This window comes from Bombyx mandarina, chromosome 10 (genome assembly GCF_030267445.1).
Source record: "Bombyx mandarina strain Sakado chromosome 10, ASM3026744v2".
Taxonomy (NCBI): Eukaryota; Metazoa; Arthropoda; class Insecta; order Lepidoptera; family Bombycidae; genus Bombyx; species Bombyx mandarina.
The window spans coordinates 1,858,729-1,880,429 of NC_143217.1; the positions used below are offsets into that span (position 1 = coordinate 1,858,729).

The following is a 21,701-nucleotide window of genomic DNA, read 5'->3' on the forward strand; positions in this document are numbered from 1 at the left end:
GTCCGACGCATATGTGTGAGAATCTTTCGACTACTTAGCCACTATTTAGATAGAAGGCCCTCGAAATAAATTAGACGTACATATATTCGAAATTCGGACGGCCAAGAGAACGAATAAGTTTATTCTAGATCAGGCTCTCAACAATCTGCTACCAGATCCACGGCTACTTCGGTCACATTGACAGACGGATCGCTTAGTCAAAGTGATCGTGACGGGCAAGATGGAAGGAAAGAGACAAGGGCAGCCGAGCACCTAGCCGCTGGTGTGACTAAATAACCACCCTAACTGGGCTGCCAATCGCAACCGCCCTATGAGAAGCTGAGGACCGGATGAGGTGGAAACAGTTCACGAAGCAGGCCAGGGTCAAGTTTCAGAGACAAGACCTTCAGTAATGAAGAAAGAGACGAAGAAGAAGAATATTCGAAATGTGCTTCCAATCTGTAGTCGTTTGATAACTAGCTTTTTTTCTTCTTTTTTCCTACCTATGCTGATAGCCTTGAGAGGCTATTTCAGCTTCTCCTTGACGTGTAGGTGAGCTCACGGGGCTTAAACCTGACGACATTGCTAACGCTAACCCTAGCAATAGCAGTGCTTCGCAGAATCTACCACCGGATCGGAAACGCGACCCACTGAGAAGATCCGGCGAGAAACTCAGTGGGCTGTGTCTATGGGTTAATTCACTCGTCGAGCCATTCGTCACAAGCGACGGGTTCGTCGAGGGCGGTGACTGGTGCTTGTGATACCTAAAACATCCTTAATGGATCGGGAGGATCCGTAATGACGTGATAACTGGCTAGTGCTTGTGTTATGTTCCGCAAATTCTCTCAGGTAGCTTTTTATTATTGCTACTTTTATGGTGCAGTCATGAGTTCCTCGCAGGAACTTCTCTATGGGTCACGATTTCGATCTGGCGGTAAATTCTGCGAAGCACTGCTCTTACTAAGGCTAGCGTAAGCAAGTCTCTCAGGTTGAGCACGTGAGCTCACCTACGCGTTCGTGCGTAGTTGGAATGGCCCCTTAGGCTAACAGCGAATGGGTAGGGAAAAATATTATATTGAAACGAATTGATAACTCTGACGGCCCAACTCTTCCATGTTATTACATAAACTTGTACCGGTTGTAAATATTACGTGTGTCTGTGTAGCAATTACTGCGCATACTTTACAGAACTCCAATGAAACTATTCTCTTTTCTAAGCAATTCTTAGATGGTTGAACGAACTGAGGGTCCACCTGGTGTTAAGTAGTTACCGGAGCCTATAGACATCTACAATGTAAATGCTGTCAGCCACCGTGAGATTTATTTCGAAGGTCGCAGTTTTTACAGTACATTAACTCCGGTAACCACTTAAAATCAGGCGATGCTTGAGCTTGTTTGCACATAAACAGCAATAAAACTAAACACATACACATCATGACAAAATGTCATCGTAAATAAATCACAGCAAATGCTCCAGCAAGACGAGGTTCAACGACCTCTAAGTTAAAGTAACATTCTTCACATTTCCTCATTATCACGCGCAATTACGTACCATTATCTAATAACCGCTAACGCTTTACAAGATGTTTCCGCTGTATTGAATATTTCCCTCTGTCATTATTATGTTTACCTAACTTTCATTGAAATACTTTCATCCTATGCTATTGTAATTAAAATGATTGACAAATTTAGTGTTAAAATCCATGACACGTATTGTTTCAGACTAAAACTGAAATTCTGCATGATGTGATTTACTGGTGGTAGGACCTCTTGCGAGTCCGCACGGGTAGGTACCACCACTCTGCCTGTTTCTGCCGTGAAGCAGTAATGCGTTTCGGTTTGAAGGGCGGGGCAGCCGTTGTAACTATACTGAGACCTTAGAACTCAAATCTCAAGGTGGGTGGCGCATTTACGTTGTAGATGTCTATGGGCTCCAGTAACCACTTAACACCAGGTGGGCTGTGAGCTCGTCCACCCAAACTATGCAATAAAAACAAAATAAAAAATGTGATGTGATACGATGTGATTCAAGTAATTCTGTATTTTATTAACTACTTATTTGAATATTTATTTACATTTCATTGTACAGATCGAATTCTCGGTGAAGGGATCACGTATAATAAAAATCTCATTCTTCATCTCATTAACACCCTATTTTAGTTCACTGTTGAACATAGGCCTCTCTTAAGGCGTGCCACGTGAACCGATCCGGGGGGCTCTAGTATCAATCCGCTGCCCGCTACTCTGCTTATAAAAATCAATTCCCCATAAATTATCATTTTGCTTAATAAGAGCTAAACTTTTTTAAGCTTGAATGTTCACTGATAGCCCGGAGGCCTTTCCAGTTTCACCAGGACAGGTGGGAGAGCAAAGGCTCAGCCAGGAGGGGTGGGATTTGCTAATAGTTGCCCGAGCGCCTCTGAAGGAGACCTAACAACTCAAGAGCAACTGCTTCGCGAATGAATCTACTACCGGATCGGAATCGCGACCCGCTGAGAAGATCCGGCGAGAAACTCAGCGGGCTGATGCATAGGTTAGGTTGCACGTCGACCTCTTTGTCGAGTTCGACGAGTACGGTTACCGGGATCCCTAAGCCTGCTCCTAGTGTTAGAGCTGAAGGCGTCTAATGCAAAGGTTATTGGATCTGATGCAAAATAATAACATTTTTGAACACAATTAATTTGTAGTAAAACAAATAACCTTCTCATAGAAGCTACAAACGGCTCGCATCAATGAAATTCGGAGACGCCGTTGCTCGATAGCCATGATCAAAAAAGAGCTTCTACGTGATTATATAAAGCGGCACATCATAATGTTAATATTTGAAATAGTTTTGGAAAAACGAAACAATTTCTTGAAATAGTTAACCTGACGCACAATAAAACATGTCCGCTTCTATCTGGGTTATGTCAAACATAAATGTCAAACTATTCTTGACACAATGCCGGCGTTAGTCCCGTTGATGACTCCGTATTGTATATCAAACTTTAAATGGGTCAGTTTAGTCATACCGAGACTAGGTTACGTTCGGGGAACGATTGTTAAATAAAATTTAGGTCGTACGAAAGTTTGTTATACATACGGTCATCGGTATAATTTCAGTTTGTTTCTCGAAATGAGATGGTTTTTAATTACGAAATGCACAATGTATTTTCATCCTGCTTCGATTTGCCTGTATTACACGATCTTACTTGTTAAGGACGTCAAGCAATCCACGGTTCACAACAGTGGTTATTTTAAAATGATATCTTATTGACTACCAAGCTATAATGAAGTTTACATCTACATATTAAGTTGACATAAAAAAAAAAACTAACGGCAATCATCTTAGTAAATCAAATTTGAGAAGTTTCCAAGTAGCTTCAATACGCGCCTAAATCAAACATTAAACTATTTGACAAAAACAAGTTCACCAAATTTACAACTCCACTTACGCGTACCTCATTCGAACTTTTCTTCTACAAACAACACGCACAGAACCTTTAAATTGAAGCCTTCATAAATAACAAGCGTTAACAGGCAAACACAATGTTTGAACGAACGGTACTCGAACCCGGGAACTCGTGTGACGTCTCAATGATATGTAAACTGCCAGCCGGTCACTAATTACTGATCGGTTAGCACGTTGTTACACATAACCGTTGTGTAACCGTTGAACGAAGCGCGTGTATAACAGAATTATTTAGGGTGTCGAATGCGCTGACATATGTGACAGTGTTTTTTTTTCATTTTCGCGGGCGCTAAGTGATGTTGTTTAATTCAAAATGCTGAATTATTGAAATACTTGGTCACCTTTTAGACGTTTAACAGGAATGACAATAGACATACAGATTTATATTTTTAAAGCACATAAACTACTTCCTTGCTTGCAGTTTGTTTGTAGAAGCTAATCAAAACCACTATTGACAAGTCTGCTATAGGGTTATATAATTAAAGTTTACTAATTCACAATGGAGTTTTATAAATTTTCTTTAATCACAATAAAGATAATTTTTATAGTATATTTTGATGATGTATCTATCGGTTTACAAAAACTGAAAGGAATCTACCCACCTAATCGCTGGTAGTCTCAATGGGCTATACAAAATTCACCGGTCTGATAAGCAAGCTGATGGGGGTCAGCCTCAGAGTTTGCTAACACTTGCCAAAGTAAGAGCAGTGCATCGCCGAATTTATCACTATTTGACGGAATCGCGACCCACTGAGAAGAACCAGCGAGAAACTCAGTGGGCTCGGTATCACATGAACGCCGCCGCATGAAAGTAGTTTTCGAAATGCTCAATGATTAACTTGGTTTCTTCTTTCATGCGAAGCCTCTGCTAAGATTCATAAATCCAACTATAGGTATGTATCTATGGTGGAACCGTATGCTACATGAGACATACTCTGAGCAATTGTTTTAATGATGCCGTCATTTCCTTTTTATCAAACACATCGTTTGCACGCATGTTTTGGAATAAAATCCCCTCCACGATTTTCCTTAAAAGCAAGCACATGACCTTCTTTGAGCGAGGTTTGACTAGTTCTAAGCCGTAGACGGCTCGGCTGACTCTAGCATTACCGAAGTCTATAAACGACGGTGACCATTAAGATTGGAAGTACGCTCGTCTGTATACAAATGCAATAAAAACATATATTGATATTTTAAAAAGACGTCGTCGACTTTGCCATACCATTTCATGAAACAAGCAAGCATCTATCTACCTTACTTTCATCTGCAAAGAGCACCGTCTTCCCAACTCACTTCAGCGTAAGTATCGGACGCGTTGACATAAACGATAGCGGATCATTTAGATTATTCGAGATCGAGTGATTGACGCCACTTAACACAAGTAACTTAAACATTCAAAGAAATTGTAATCTACCCTCTGTATTATTTGAAGTGATTTTTTCCCCTACCTATGCTGATAGCCTTGAGAAGCTATTTCAGCTTCACCTTGACGTGTAGGTGAGCTCACGGAGCTCAAACCGGGAGTGTTGCTAACACTTGCCTTAGCAAGAGCAGTGCTTCGCAGAATCTACCAGCGGATCGGAAACGCGACCCACTGAAAAGATTCGGCGAGAAACTCAGTGGGCTCTTTTTTACTCGTGGAGCCCTTCCTCGCAAGCGACGGTTTCGGCGAAGACGGTGACAGTTGCTTGAGGTACCTAATAGCACCGTTAATGGATCGGGAGGATCCGTAATGACGTGTTTAGGACGACGTCGACTGTTTACCATTCGGTACACAGGATCGGGTATGTATTTTCCGGCGGCCACGACACGAAGTGAAATTATCAACTATTTACTTTTTGTTTAAATATTGTCAAGTCAAGACAGCTTGTGAGGGCCCTATGAACTACCAGTGACCGTAGGACTACAACAAACAACAACAATAAGCCGAAAACGAAACGAGTTTGTATTGGTGATTACTGAAAAAAATCTTGAAATGTCAACAATTGTACCGTTAACTTTATTAGAAATTCGGTAGTGTCACGATTTTCACAACATTTCTCCACACTTCTTTTTTTATAATTGAGTTTTAACTTTTTTTCGTTTTAATTAAGCTCTTCGGTGCAGCTTTGTCCTACTTCGAGTTCCATTACGGATGTTTTAATTGTTTGTTAATGCTCAATAAACACATACATACCAAAATAAACAACATGTGGTATCGTCAAAAAACATTTCACTCGTTTGTGTCACGAAAAAAAAACCTTTTTCTTTGTTGCCTTTGTAGACAGACGAGCATACGGCCTATCTGATGGCAAGTCGTCAACGTCGCTCATGGACGTCAGCAATGCCAGGGGCAGAGCCAAGGCGCTGCCTACCATTAAGTAAAGCTATCACTATTTTAATTTGGTCAACACAAAATAGAATTTTATTAAATAAATATTATCTTGCACATATGCATAATAATCAATCCGTTATAATTTTATTTAGCATTCACATGAAAAATTCCCACGGCGTCGAATTTCGTAACCTTTCTGTTGACATTAACTTTTTATATTATACACACATAACTTATGTAATTTTACTTCAATAATACAGTTTGTATTAATTAAGAACTTCCTTTGCTCACATTTTGTGGTATTGGCCCCGAATTAATATCCTATTTATTTTCTTATGTGTTATTTCTACGGCGAATTAAAATTGTAAATCCATTTTTTCAACAAAAAAAGACAGAAAATAAACGGTAATAACGGATAGATCCATAAAAATTGTCAATGTTAATCTCTTAAAGTCGCGACATACGGATGCTAATGACGAACTATTTATTATGTTGCGATTTTTATCAGTGAGTTTGATGACATTAACTACTTTATTTCAAAAATAGAAATTTAACCTTTCAGACATCGTAATAGACCCCCCTCAACCTGTCCTAGTGTGCTCCTAGAGTAGTTGTCAAAAAAGAAAAAAGAAAATAGGAATCCTAACTTTCCTATTTAATAATAGGACGAAATCAAATAGACGTAAAAAAAAACTTTGTTTCTGGGTAATCAGTGAACTTTATTACTTACTAGCTGACCCGGCAGACTTCGTAGTGACTCAATCGATAAATAAAAAGCTTAAACTTTTGTTTAAAATAAATTTAAAACAAACAAAAGGAATCCGTCCGACGATGGACACATCAAGGGAAAAACAAAATTGTTATTTTTATTTAATTCCGAGCATTTTCATATTTATCTACCTTTGAAACCTTCTCTGGACTTCCACAAATAATTCAAGACCAAAATTAGCCAAATCGGTCCAGCCGTTCTCGAGTTTTAGCGAGACTAATGAACAGCAATTCATTTTTATATATAGAGAAGATATAAATTACAAAAAGTTAAAACATAGAATAAAGTTACAGGAAACTTCGAATCCCATTATGAAGCTGCAGAGGATAGACCGCAGCACAGCATTCCGGCAGCGTCGACGACACCAATTAGCCGGGGCGTGTTCAGCACGCGACTCCACCGCCGATTTAGTGTTATGTGTCGACGAAGCGATTGATACACACGTACCGGAACAATTTACAACAATAACACTCGATAGTAAATATATTTAGGCGGTGCATTTGAGGTCAGAGATTTGGTTATGTAATAATAATAATATAATAATAAAATCATTTATTACCTTTCACATAAATTAAAATAAAATAAAATACAAATAAAAGAAAAAGGCAAAAGGAGGTGGCTCAGCTATTGCTGTTCAAAGTCGATAAATCGAACAGTGCTGATTTTCAGTAACCCCCGTTGCCCTTTGGTTCTTTGCGGGAATGAAGGTTAGGTACGTGTGTACAGACTTAGAATATGGTATAAACTAGTATAAAAAAAAAGAAAAAAAAAAGAAAACAAAAATTAAATTAAATGTCACTATGAGAACTTTTTTTATACGCTTAATACGTTTTTTATACTTTATAAAAGCTACGTATATTTCAAATGATGCTAAAATATACAGCAGTACCATTGAAAACGAGTATGAAATTATCATAATGTCAAGTCATTTAAACGAAATCATATTAATAAGATCATCTACCAAAAACCTTTAACTTGTATATAATTACATAGTAAACCATGCTTTACGGCAGATGATCATCGATTTGTGTTTGCCAAAAAAATAATCGATTCCGGAAATCTGCGTGTAAATTTCACAGTTTAATATTCTTAATGTTTAACCGCTGACCAAACGCATACTCCGTAAGTACGCTTTATAACGCCTGTACTCCATTTCTTTGTGGTAATTGAGGGTGCATCAACCACTTCCTAGTTGTTGCCATAATAGGATCCATCGCTAACCCGTCAGACTGCATCTGGCCGACGTAAAAAACTTATTAGCATTGTAGCCCGTTCATTGCTACCGGTCTCGGACCAGGAATAATGGTGACCCGGTGATTCTGGGAAAGACTGCGCGGTTCTGAGACCACTTCCTGGTGATCTCGGGAGTAGACAACTCTACTAACTTATATTTGTTTATTTACAACTCGACTGTATGATAAAAGCATAATAATCGGCTATTATTTTTATTTCCTTTTTAGGTCTTTTTTTTACTGGTGGTAGGACCTCTTGTGAGTCCGCACGGGAAGGTACCACCACCCCGCCTATTTCTGCCGTGAAGCAATAATGCGTTTCGGTTTGGAGGGTGGGGCAGCCGTTGTAACTATACTAAGACCTTAGAAATTATATTTCAAGGCGGGTGGCGGATTTAAGTTGTAGATCTCTATGGGCTCCAGTTTCCACTTAGCACCAGGTGGGCTGTGAGCTCGTCCACCCATCTAAGAAAGAAAAAAAGGTCTGCGATTTTCAATTTGGCTTTCCAAGTAAGCTTTGCTTAGATTAATATTTAATTGTTTAAGTGTTAGATAATAATTTGCAAAAAGCTACACAAACATCTTGATAGATTTAACGGTTAGAGCTCCTCCTTTATGCACACTATACTTTAAACACAAAGTACTGTTAGTTTTCTTAAATTAATTTAACACGATGTTTTCAAGGAGAAAATTATATAGCAAGATCTCAGAGTATGTACCTCAAAAGCTTCCGCATAGCGAAAGCTGCACGCACGGTTAGCGCGGAGCTTTTGTGTACCTTGGATGCGGTTTGATGTTGATTCATGACGGCGTTTTTTTTATTAAGTACTAGCGACCCGCCCTCGCTTCGCTTCGGAATCATTAAAACACACATGAAACCAAAAAAAAAAAATTAAAAAAAAATAAAAAAAAGTAGCCTATGTTCATCAGGGACAGTGTCGGCTTCTAATGGAAAAACAATTTTTCAAATCGGTCCAGTAGTTTCGGAGCCTATTCGAAACAAACAAACAAACAAATCTTTCCTCTTTATAATATTAGTATAGATAGCGACCCGCCCTCGCTTCGCTTCGGAAACATTAAAACACACATGAAACTAAAAAAATAAAATAAAAAAAAATTAAAAAAAAGTAGCCTATGTTCATCAGGGACAATGTCGGCTTCTAATGGAAAAATTATTTTTCAAATCGGTCCAGTAGTTTCGGAGCCTATTCGAAACAAACAAACAAACAAATCTTTCCTCTTTATAATATTAGTATAGATATTATATTATAATATTATTGTATAAGTAAGTATAGATATCATTTCATTCTTGATGCGAGGTTGTTAAGTACTATATCTAACTGGTTTCTTTTATTTGGCAAAACTAACATTGTTTTGAACAAAAGTTATTTACCCAACAGTAGTATATTATGATACTATGATAATAATTCATGTTCAAAGTATCTAATTAAATTAAATTTTGTGTTTCTTTTGTAATTAATCAGTCACGACTTTGTCTACAATTGAACAAAAACAATAAATGCTGAAAATTTGCATGTCACGCTACAAATAGAAACACACACACACACAGTTAGTCGGAGGACCTGGATATTTGGAATTTTAAAGGATTTTAAGAAGAAAATATTTTAAAGCTCATTGAATGAGAGATTTCAAATAAAATAAATTGCAAGAAAAAAACTGGACCGGGATTTAATGAAGCAAAGGACAAATATTTTAAAAGTTGGTAATAAAAAAAGTTGTTACAACACGTATGGATTAAAAATTAAAAACAGTACTTAATGAATTAAAATTTTATGTTGACTTATTAGAGAATTATTATACATGATTATATCCCATCAAAAGTTCATGTGTTACTGGTAGAATCCTGTTTGTATTCTATTGACATCGTTAATAACATTGAGGATTAAACTACTCGTACCAAGGTAAAAAAAAAATTGGACTAATATTTTTACACCATCATAATTAGTTACACACAAGCACCGCATCAGCCAACACCGTCTTTCACACGTGGCTGATCCAGAATCGTTTGTGAAATAGCGTCCCAAGCAAAGTAACATTAGAAAACACGCGGACACGCGATACCGCCTGACATGCTCGCGACGCGTGAACAATTATTAGACTATGACGCCGTCCGTGTGTAGCGCGCTCGATTACAGAATGTTTTTGTATTCAATATTTATGTTCAATGTTACTTTTATTGCAGTCTGTACTTTTCATAGATTTGAATTATAATCTAAAGAAAGGTTAGTACCAATAAAACTTATAATGTATTAGTGAAATCAACTTTTATATATTATTTAATTGTTGTTAATTTTCTGAAGAGGTTCCTTGCCAGGTTTTTTTATTGTCTTTGTAGACAGAAGAGCATGCGACTAATCTGATGGTGAGTGGTTAATTTCACTCAAGGATGCCGGTAATGCCATTGGCACAACCAAGTCGTTGACTACCGCCGAGGACTCCCTGCGAACCTTGTTTGAAGAAGGATATGTCATAGCGCTCTGGCAACACCGAGGAGAGGAGTTAATTTCGGATCCGGATGGTTCGTAACACAAACGATATCTGGTAACACTGTAAATGAACGCGATTTTATATATTTAGTATGAATGAAATCTGCTCCGGTGGCGGGAGCTGCGATGATAGAGAGAAGATGGAAGGATCATCTTGGAAAATACCTCAAGTCATCATACATACGGGACCAAACATAGAGATGATTGAATTCATTCCAAAGACAAAGGTTCCAAAAGATCCGCCAAAATGGGATTATCGACAATACAGGATGGTGGTAGGACCTCTTGTGAGTCCGCACGGGTAGGTACCACCACCCTGCCTATTTCTGCCGTGAAGCAATAATGCGTTTCGGTTTAAAGGGTGGGGCAGCCGTTGTAACTATACTGAGACCTTAGAACTTATATCTCAAGGGCTCCGGTAACCACTTAACACCAGATGGGCCGTGAGCTCGTCCACACACATAAGTAATAAAAAAAAGTATGTTGATACCTAGCCGTGCGAACCTACAATAAGTCCGACCACCAATAAATGCCGTATTGCGCCGCGCTGGTAGTCTCAAAGAGCGCTGCTGCCATTTTCTGATGAATCCTTTAGTGCCATGTGTCCCATGAGTAGATATTAGGGGGTGATATTATACGACAAAATTGCATATTACCACCAAAACCTTCAAATGGTCTCTAAATTTTCTAGGTAATTAAAAACGCCACATGCTCATCCTCTTTACTAAATAAGCTACTTCAGTTATTTTTCTGTTTAAATATATTATACTTTGTGCACATATTATTAGAGTCAAAGTCCCACACCCTTTTCAGAAAGAGCGTAAAAAAAACAGATAAACGTGAATATTTTAAAAATAGTAAGATCAAATTCAAATGATCAAATAAAGTGCTCTAAAGCAAACAAAAAAATAACCACTCTCCACGCATGTAACTGCAATATAATTTTGTAGTATAATTATATTCATCTGGAACTAAATTTCGATATTATTCGCAAGAGAATGAACGAACTGGTTATTTAAAATCCCACAGTCGTTCAACACAAGCCTCAATCAACGTCGCCTATAAGCATTTCCCGCGGAAATGCGTTATTAAACGTAAAACGCATTGTGCAATTACAATAACCCAGGAAGACGTAGTTTAAAATTCATTTTACACCTTCACTTTACTTTGTTTTTATTTATTTTTTTATTACTTAGGCGGGTAGACGAGCTCACAGCCCACCTGCTGTTAAGTGGTTACTGGAGCCAATATACATCTGCAACGTAAATGCGCCATGTTTCAGTTTTAAAGTTTTTACATTAAAACTATTTGCAAGGTTCAAGATTTTTAAAACTAATTTATTACTTATTAGACGTGAGATTAAACCGTAAAAGTAATTTTAATTTTAACAATGAATCACGAGACCTGACGGAAATACTATTGATACACTAAACCTAGTATAAACGGTTGACTGACTTTTTTATTTCTTTTTTATGCCTATTTTTCCATAGATTATTGGAATAATTATAATGTAATTTAAAAAAAATCAAAATCGAAAATCCCTCTGGAAATGCAAAACCTACAACAAAAATATTTTTATCATTAAAATTGACCATCAGCCATATTAAAAAGGTTAAGTTGCGTCCAGAGAGAAGGTTCTGTAGATGGGATGAATGTTTAATAATAAATTGAATAACAACATTTCGCTGAATTAACGGGACCGGCTTTTTCCATTAGGCTACGAAACCCTAAAAACAAAAAGCAACAAGAGCCATTTTCAATTTTAAGTGAACTCCATCCTCAAATTTTATACCAAAATTATTTATAAATACCTGATCACTGTCCCGCTTGACATTTTGACAGTTCCAAGATGACTCCAGGAGGTTGATTGAATCTTATGAATTTAGATTTGGCAATTAAAAAAATATATATTTTCAAAATGAAACCGAGAACGGATAAAAAAACAATAATTCATTTTCGTTCATAATGATTGTTCCTGGAAGCATTTTTAAACGGATTCAATAATGCTGATTGCTTTTTTGGTAAATTTTGAGAATGATACAGAAAAATAAACGACTTATTTAAATTCATAGAAATAAATTACGATAAGATAAATATATTTAAAACAGAAATGCAGCAATAAAACAAACGAGCAAACGGTGTGCTGTATAAATTCTTAAAAAGCACACACTAAATTAGCCATTCCTCGAAACTAAACTAAAACTTTTAAAGTTGTGGTTCAAGTTTTAAGATCAATGCATAACCCTCAGACACAGCCCACTGAGTTTCTCGCCGGATCTTCTCAGTGGGTCGCGTTTCCGATCCGGTGGTAGATTCTGCGAAGCACGGCTCTTGCTAGGGTTCGTGTTAGCAACGTCATCAGGTTTGAGCCCCGAGAGGTCACCTACTAGTTAAGGCGACGCTGATATAGGCTCAAGGCAATCAGCTTAGGTAGGAAAAAAAAGAAAAAAGATCAATGCAGACATTGCATTGCACACCGGCGCGCGTGTAAAAGAAAAGCTGCGCCCGTGCGTTCGTTGATTCGAGCATCAGCTGTTTTTGATTTTGTGTTTCATTGCTGGTTTTTTTTACTATGATTTGATTTTTGATTTTTAATACGGAATGAATATGTTAGAGGAAGTCTGAAAGTGGCACCTGTGACAGAGAATCTGAGAAGTGCGCGTTTGGGATGATATGGACATGTGTGATGAAACGAAATAAAAATGAGGTTGGTAAGAGAATGTTAACTATGAACGTGGAAGGATATAGAGGTAGACCTAAGAAGAAATGGATGGATTGCGTGAAAGACGATATGGGTAAGAGGAGAGTGAGCGAAGAAATGGTATATGATAGAAGAGTATGGAAGGAGAAAACATGTTGCGCCGACCCCAGGTGACTGGGAAAAGGGCAGGATAATGATGATGATGGTGGTTTTTTTTTAGTAAAGGAATGTATTTTTTATGAAACTATCGTTTCATTTTTTTTTTTTTTTTTTTTTTTTTATTGCTTAGATGGGTGGACGAACTCACAGCCCACCTGGTGTTAAGTGGTTACTGGAGCCCATAGACATCTACAACGTAAATGCGCCACCCACCTTGAGATATAAGTTCTAAGGTCTCAGTATAGTTACAACGGCTACCCCACCCTTCAAACCGAAACGCATTACTGCTTCACGGCAGAAATAGGCAGGGCGGTGGTACCTACCCGTGCGGACTCACAATAGGTCCTACCACCAGTGATTACGCAAATTATAATTTTGCGGGTTTGATTTTTATTACACGATGTTATTCCTTCACCGTGGAAGTCAATCGTGAACATTTGTTAAGTACGTATTTCATTCGAAAAATTGGTACCCGCCTGCGAGATTCGAACACCGGTGCATCGCAACAACGAATGCACCGGACGTCTTATCCTTTAGGCCACGACGACTTCAATTGGTACCCGCCTGCGAGATTCGAACACCGGTTAGCTGCACTAACATGATGGAGCGTAAATAATGCTAATAAAACATTTTTAAAATATGTTTTTTTTTTAAACCAGGATCGATTTTTTTCCGTCCCGTCATCAAAGGTGTTATAAGGACTATCGTCTGTCTTCGTTTTCGGAAGCGGTCTCCTAACACCCAGTTTTTTTTTTTTTCTTTAATATTTTGTTTTCCAGTTATATCTCCATTTAAACGTGCCATGAAGAGGGACTTGTCTATTTTTTCTGTTAGTTTTTATTTTATTTACTTCATTCGTTTTTGTTTTTTTTTTTATTATTACATTTTTTTTTAATTATATAAACAGATTTTATTATTATATAAACGCTTACACTAAAATTTCAATTAACAAAAAATAAAAATATCATTTTCATTCGTATTCCATAATCATTAATAAATATTTATAATAACATAATAATAAAAAAAATACAGCAAGTACTTATTACTTGAGAACATAATTAGTTATGGGGGAAAATAAAAAAAAAAAAAGTTGGGATGGAGTAGCCCCTTCGATTCTGAAGTCAGTCAAATTTAAACAGACTGGTATTTATAGAGTGGACAAAGACCAACGCCGGATAGCAATCAACCCCCAGAATCGGCAAATTCCGCAAACATCTTAAAAAGTACTAATTCAAATCACCTTATCTATCGCGTAATGATTTCATTTTCACTTTCATTAATGCATCGTCCTTTTAATTTAATCATTTATAAAGGGCGTCTCAAGGACGACATACTGAATCCTTAAAAAAGGAACATGCACATCAGACCCCAATCTGGTTTCGGCGAAACTTTGTATTTATTATCACCTTTGTGAACCTTCGCATAACTTGTGCATTGAAGTATTTTCGGAACGTGTATGCGGCATTTTAAAATATACATATTATGGAATTCGGTATAGCCATTTTTGTTGCAACTGGGTTCGTAACATAGCGTAGGAGCATCGCGGTCTCTCTTTACTGGTCCACATAACACTACAACATAGTTTCGAGAAAACAATGAAAGACATTTTATAATAAACGGTACGTAATCATTGCTTGCGGTAAATCTTAATGCGAAACAAACTTCTAAAATATTTTTTTATTAATATTTACTTAAAGGTTGAGCGAGTTCTATAGCTTACCTAGTGTTCTTGGAGCCCATATCCATGACAACGAGTACGTCCCCATCCATCTTAAGAGATAAGTTCGAAGTCTCAATTGAGTTCTATTACAGCTGTCCCACCTTCCAAACCAGAACGCATGACTTCGTAGAATTAGGCAAAAATAGTAGCACCCATGCATAATTTCAATATTAGGAAATGTCATTTACATTTTTTTCGTTTCATGCAGATACGCATGTCTTTATGCAAAATCGATGCTATCAATAAATTTATACGTTGCGATGCTTCGGTATTTATTGCATAAAATATTTCATCTCATAATCGGGACCCCTGAGGTACGGAGATAACTGAAGACGCAAAACGTCAAAAACAATCATTAATATTTTAAGATATTATGACAGCCAAAATATTGCCTTTACAGACAAGACCCGAATGGCTTTTTAACACTCGTAAATTAGCTTGGTCTGTTCGTATATGTGTGTGCCCGATATGCGAACGTTTTAATAATACTTAATGTGTATTTTACTAGCAACCTGCCTACTTCTGCGACGATCCGGACATGCGTTCTAGTGACAAGAGTAGAGCGGCAGCTGTGCTGACGCAAATGAGAATTTAATCTCACTCTGTCTTGGTGGTGCAGTAATTAGCGGCCCTGACTCTTGCACGCCTAGGGTCGTGGGTTCGATCCCCACATCGGGCAAGCATTGCGTGATGAAAAATGTGTGAGGTTTGTTTGATCTTTGTCTGGGTGCTTATTATCTACTAGCCCTACTAGCCCGCTTCGCTGCGCATTTAAAATTAACATTATTATTTATTGTCATTATATTTAGGAAGTCCAACACTCATATAAATAATAACCTATCCATTAAGTACATGTATTTTCTACATGGATACCAAGTTTCAAGTCAAGCGGATGCATGGTTCAGTAGTTATAACGGAACATCCGTAAAAACCATTGTAGATTTATATATTAGAATAGATTAGGATCTAATAGATATAAGTATATATGTATTTTAAAATATATATGTATGTTTACCAGTCTCTAGCATAACACAGGGAATCCTAAATTGGGGCCAGATGTTCGTGCGTGATTTGTTACCATGTTATTATTAATTATAATTATTAGTTATTATATTTTGACTCTGATGGTTGCACCATTCATCCTTTATAGACTAAGGGTTTCGTTCAAGAGGAGTGTAATATCAACTGACAACTGACTCAATTGACAACTTCCTATATAGTTGTCTAAAAAGGATGTTAGACAATTTATCTTTTCCCCCCTTTATTAATAAAAGTCTATGAAGTTTGGATCTTGTCTTACCTTTGTTCTGTAGAGGGGATTGGAGAAGTCCCAGCCAGGCGCGACGAAAAGGTAGCCGCATTTCGATATCTTCCTGCTTGCCTGTTGAAAAATAAGAATATTAAAACATTGTCACTACATACACATACTAGTTATACCGTTTTTATGTATATGGAAATGAATTGTATCGATCGTTTTACACTGATTACTTTTTGATCGCCAGGTTTGGGGTTTTCAATTAGGTCTTTAGTGTCTTTTTACTACTTTAGTTTTACTGCATAGATGGGTGAATCAACTTGGAACCTAGGTGATGTTAAGTGATTGGCGAAGACCAATAACATTACAATGCACATGCCGCCATCCTCAAAATCAATTGAAATATGTCTATAGTTTTTTTTTTTTTTTATACAGCTTATTGGGTAGTCGACGGCAATTGCTATACCACGTAGTCCAGGTTCGATACGCGAGTTATAACTGCATCTGCTGTTGTCTCGTACGTTTTTTTTCAGACACCCGTAACACAGGAGAAATTTTCTGACAGCAGTTGAAAGAATTTTTTTTTATTGCTTAGGCGGGTGGACGAGCTCACATCCCGCCTGGCGTTAAGTGGTTACCGGAGCCCATAGATATCGACAACATAAATGCCGCCACCCACCTTTGAGATATGGGTTTTAAGGTCTCCGTATAGTTACGACGGCTGCCCCACTCATTAAACTGAAACGCATACTGCTTCACGGCAGAAATAGGCAGGGTGGTGGTGGTTAACTTACCTTAATTCGCGTCTTAACCAATCAAAAGTTACCTTTAAATTCTCCGTCACCAAAGTCATCGGACTGTCACGTATCTCCGATTTGTTTTGCGTGTAATCGCAACAGCGGATGAAGCATAAAAACAATGTAATCAAACTAATGTCCCGCGAAAAATAAATTATTTTCAGATGTCGTTCTTTTTGAACTGTAACAGAGTCGAAACAGTGAAATGTCGAGTTACGTAAGGAGTTCAATGACTGGCTGCGGTAAAGGACCAGAAATAATTGTGACTTTTTAAAGAGCTACAGGTTTTTTTTTTGTTTAACTTCAAAACTGTTACAGCTAAGTTTTATTTATAATAGTGCACGGATTCATATTTGATTTGTCCTTTAAATACGTAATTACGAAGTCGCTCAAAAGACTCCCGGAAGATTTTTATATTTTCTTCATATATGACAAAAACACGTAAAATCTGAAATACCATATATATAAGTATATACAAGATAATGTTTAGGAGAGTAGCGTCATTAAATTGATGACATACATGACATACATTCTTAAAAGATGTTCACAGGTAAGCCACTAAAATGGAGGTCGTATTCATAAAGAAATTCATAAAAACATGATTAACTTATTAAAACCCAAATAAAAGTAGATGAAAAACACATTAAGTTGAACATTTCAAAAGTACAGTTAATATTTGAATTTGATTAACGACATCTTAATCCTAATGATATGCGATATATGTATATATGTTAATTATCCCCTTGCTTAATAATCAACATGATAACTCATTAAGGTTTATGTTGGTTAATCTAAAATTATTATACGGTAAAGGAAAGGTTTCCGTCGAAGGGAATTCTCGTAATTTAAGTCTTGGTCAGTAGCATGGCTAATTGGAATTTGATAAGTTAGTATTGTGTGAAAAAAATGGATCTCCATACTGCCATAATTTAATTTTTCCGTGGGCCAATTGCATCCCTAATGGTTTAAGTATTCCATCGATACCTTACACATCACAACCTGTTCAGGCGTTTAAAAGTTAACACGAAATAAAGAAGCTCACATAACATTAGTACTAAAAATTATTACACTCCTATTTGGGCAGTTGTGTAAAAAATAATGCGGTTTTTTTTCAAATTGCCCACATTTCAATGACACCCGCAACGTAGTTTATTGAAATGACGTACCTGTAGATTCGAATGAAAATTAACAATTTCATTTTATAAACACGACTTACTTAATTAATTATAAAATATTAATGAACTACAGCTAGATTGTTATACTGGAGTTATATGAATAATTATTAATATATCTAACGTTTATGGATGAAATCTACATAGATAGCCGTCTGGTATCATATCGCTTAGATGATAGTTTTTAGTTATTTATTGTGTTGAATGAGCTGACAGCCCACCAGATGTTAAGCCGTTATCAAAGCCCATAGACATCACAATGTGAATCCCACCAGCCACCTTCAGACTTGAGATCGATGTCTCAATTATATAGTAATTACACAAATTGAATTTATGTGAGTTTCATTTTTATTATCCAGTGTTATACCTTTAATCCCGGAAGACGTTCGTGAGCATGCGTTAAGTACGTACTTCATTAAAACAATTGGCACCTGCCTGCGATATTTGAACACCGGTATAGGCACTCGGTGTGATTACACCGGGCCTCTTATCCTTTGGCCACGACGAACTCAATGAGTGGTTCTGCGATCAATATTTAGCATTCACGATCGGAGCATAATTGGCCTTATATTAAAAAAAATACCCAAAACGATTTCTCTGTCGACCCTGTTACCACGTAGGCGTGTATGCGATCCTCTCGACACAGTTCGCTACGAGTTTAGGCCACAAACATAATTTTATGGTTTCTTATAAATTTATGTTAATATCCGCCATCGCGTATGACATTAACGTTTATATGGACCGCCTTATTACGGCGAATAAACATACTCATAAAATCGGGCGTTGATTTAGATTATCTTTAATGTCAACATGATTGTGAAGCGAACGTTAAATTTTGCGGAGACAATGAGCATAGAGTAACGCGACTTTACCGTGACCGCGAATACTGTAAAGTTTTTGAAATGTCAGAAATAATTTAATCTATATATTAATAAGTGAAGCAAAAACTTTGTATCCCTTTTTACGAAAATTGCGCGGACGGAGGAGTATGAAATTTTCCATACTTATAGAAAATATAGAGAAGAAGTGCACAATGATAATATTTTTTTTTAAATAATGCATAAAAGATACATTAAATCAATAAAGAAAACATTACACACACTACGTACCATGTATTTGACGCACACGCGCATGCATACTATTTATTGTCAAACTTTTGTTCTTGACGTCTGTGATCAAATTGAAAATAAATTAAATATTGTTTGTCTGTATTAATATTTTTTTATAGTGTAGCCTTGGCGAACTTTGTGATTATGGAAGTATAAAATACAATCATAATAGTGTACAAACTTACAATTCCAATTAATTATAGTCGAATTTCGACTACTGCGGGACCTCTAGTGATAATATTAACGCAATATTAAACCTTAAAGTAGTTTTAATTGTGTCGACAAGTCGCAAAAAGCCAAAAAATATTATCACAGTAAAAATCATTACACCTGTTCCTTTTCTTTTTATATATAGGTGTATGTGTATGTGTATATATGTATATGTGTGTGTGTGTATATATGTATGTATAATATTTCGCTTAACTATTTTGATTTACTTGTATATTCAGCACCGTTATTACTAGTTTTAAGATACTCCTGTAAAAAAACTCTCCACGAGACAGGCAGTGCCTAGTGTGGAGAGTTTTTAGCAAACTGTTATGTGTAAATGTTTCAAGGTTAATAAATAAATTATTATTATATATTACAGTAGCGTACTGCTTTTTCACGGGCTCAACCTGAGAGAATATGCTAACACTAGCCCTAGCAAGAGCACTGCTTTGCAGAATATACTACCAAATCGGAATCGCGACCTACTGAGAAGATCCGGCGAGGAACTCAGTGGGCTGTGTCTATGGGTTAGTTAGCTCGTCGAACTCTTCGTCGACTCGTCACCGATGAGATTGACGAGGATGGTCATTGGTGCTTAAAGAGAAGCGCACTATAATTGTATACACGCAATATGAGAAAAAAATCTTGAAAAAAAAAAACTTTGAAATTAGATACCGTGACGTCACTATAACATTTCTTTATTTTATCTGAAGAATCATGGCCCCTGTCGCATCACGACCACTAAGTTACACATAACACACTTAATCCCGTGATACAAACTTAAGCCGCTAAGCCAGTAGAGCACGGGATCGCTGCAATAATTTACGGTTCCGGTCCACCTTTAAGTTATAAGCTTATAGCGTTTTGCTTACTATTTCACAAATGTTATCGCTCTAGACTCTTGAAGGCCGGCGACAGAATTTATTTTCCAAAAGAAAATGAATATGGTATTAAGAGCCCGAGCTCCGATAAACTGCATATTGAAAATAAAGTAAAAAAGACATATGACGTAAAAAAGATGGAAAGTAAATTAACGAGATACACGCGAAAGTTTAGAACTTGGACAACAGGCTCTAAGCAATATTCACGCTTAGTGTATTATAATTTAAATAACTCAGAACATCGGCACTAAACCAACTTTATATTGATGTAGTCACAATCGATCACAGATTAAAATATTTTATAAAATTCTGAATGTGTTTTGTTTATAGCGAGAATATCAGTGATGTAAAATTATATTCGATACTAGAATCAGCTTCGATTAGTTGTCGTGATTAGTACATTAATAACATAACATTGATTAATTCTGTGATATTCACTCAACGACTCACTCAAACCCGACGACGTTGCTAACACGAACCCTAGCAAGAGCAGTGCTTCGCAAAATCTACCACCGGATCGGAAACGCGATCCACTGAGAAGATCCGGCGAGAAACTCAGTGGGCTGCGTCTGTGGGTTAATTGACTCGCCGAGCCCTTGGTCGCAAGCGACGGGGTATAAATGCTAGGAGCGCCGCTGCCTACCGCTGGAGCTACTTCACTAAGATCATAGAAGGAGATATCGAAACAGCTAGATTACGTCTAGGAAGGAAACTCATTCCAGAGTCGGATTATACGTGTTAAAAATGATATCATATCGAATGCACAAACAGATGAAAATTACAGTTCGAAAATAATCAAAAAGTGATATAAAATCTTTGAAATTCCAAATTTGGCATCTGTTAAATCAACTTTCATCTCCGAAAAAACGTGCTACTCTCCGCTCGTCCTAACGCGGAGCTTATCAACGCGTCATCTCACGAACGTCGAAAGTGTAAATAATAACAAATATATACAAATATCGGGCCGCGACTCGTTGGTGTAGGGTTGAAAGATTACTCTTGCAGCAGGTAAGGTAGCGCCAATATCTTGAATGTTTCCCACCGCCCTGCTTATTTCTGTCGCAAAGCAGTTTCGCGTTTCGGTTTGCTATGCATTGTATTACATCGGGAAGGCGAGGGACTTAAGTCTGAGTAAACTGTAGAAATGCGTTGTCATTTGATCTCGCCATCGACCACTCAACACACATCGAAGTGTCATCATAACTGCTGTCCTGCCTTTCTACCCTTAAAACGTGATGACGCTACAGAATGCGGCTAGATAATAAGGCAGGAGGATATATTTTGTATAAAAATTCTGCTGCCATGTTACTGCTTAACCAAATCCACCGCATTGCCGCAACAATACAGCAGTCCGAATACAGCGAGCGTCTTATTCATTACTAGCGTTGAGGTGTCAAAATACATACTCACATCAGCCTTTTTTTTTTAAGTTTAACCTATTAGAT

The 21,701-nt window shown here is 37.1% G+C and overlaps 1 protein-coding gene across 1 annotated transcript in view; it reads right to left on the bottom strand.

Moving 5' to 3' along the window:
- The window catches only part of osp (myosin phosphatase Rho interacting protein outspread), a 309,866-nt gene that overhangs the window by 176,779 nt on the left and 111,386 nt on the right, over positions 1-21,701 (bottom strand). The window contains 1 exon segment of the mRNA XM_089730127.1: positions 16,133-16,213. Coding sequence (XP_089586253.1) covers positions 16,133-16,213 — 81 coding nt within the window.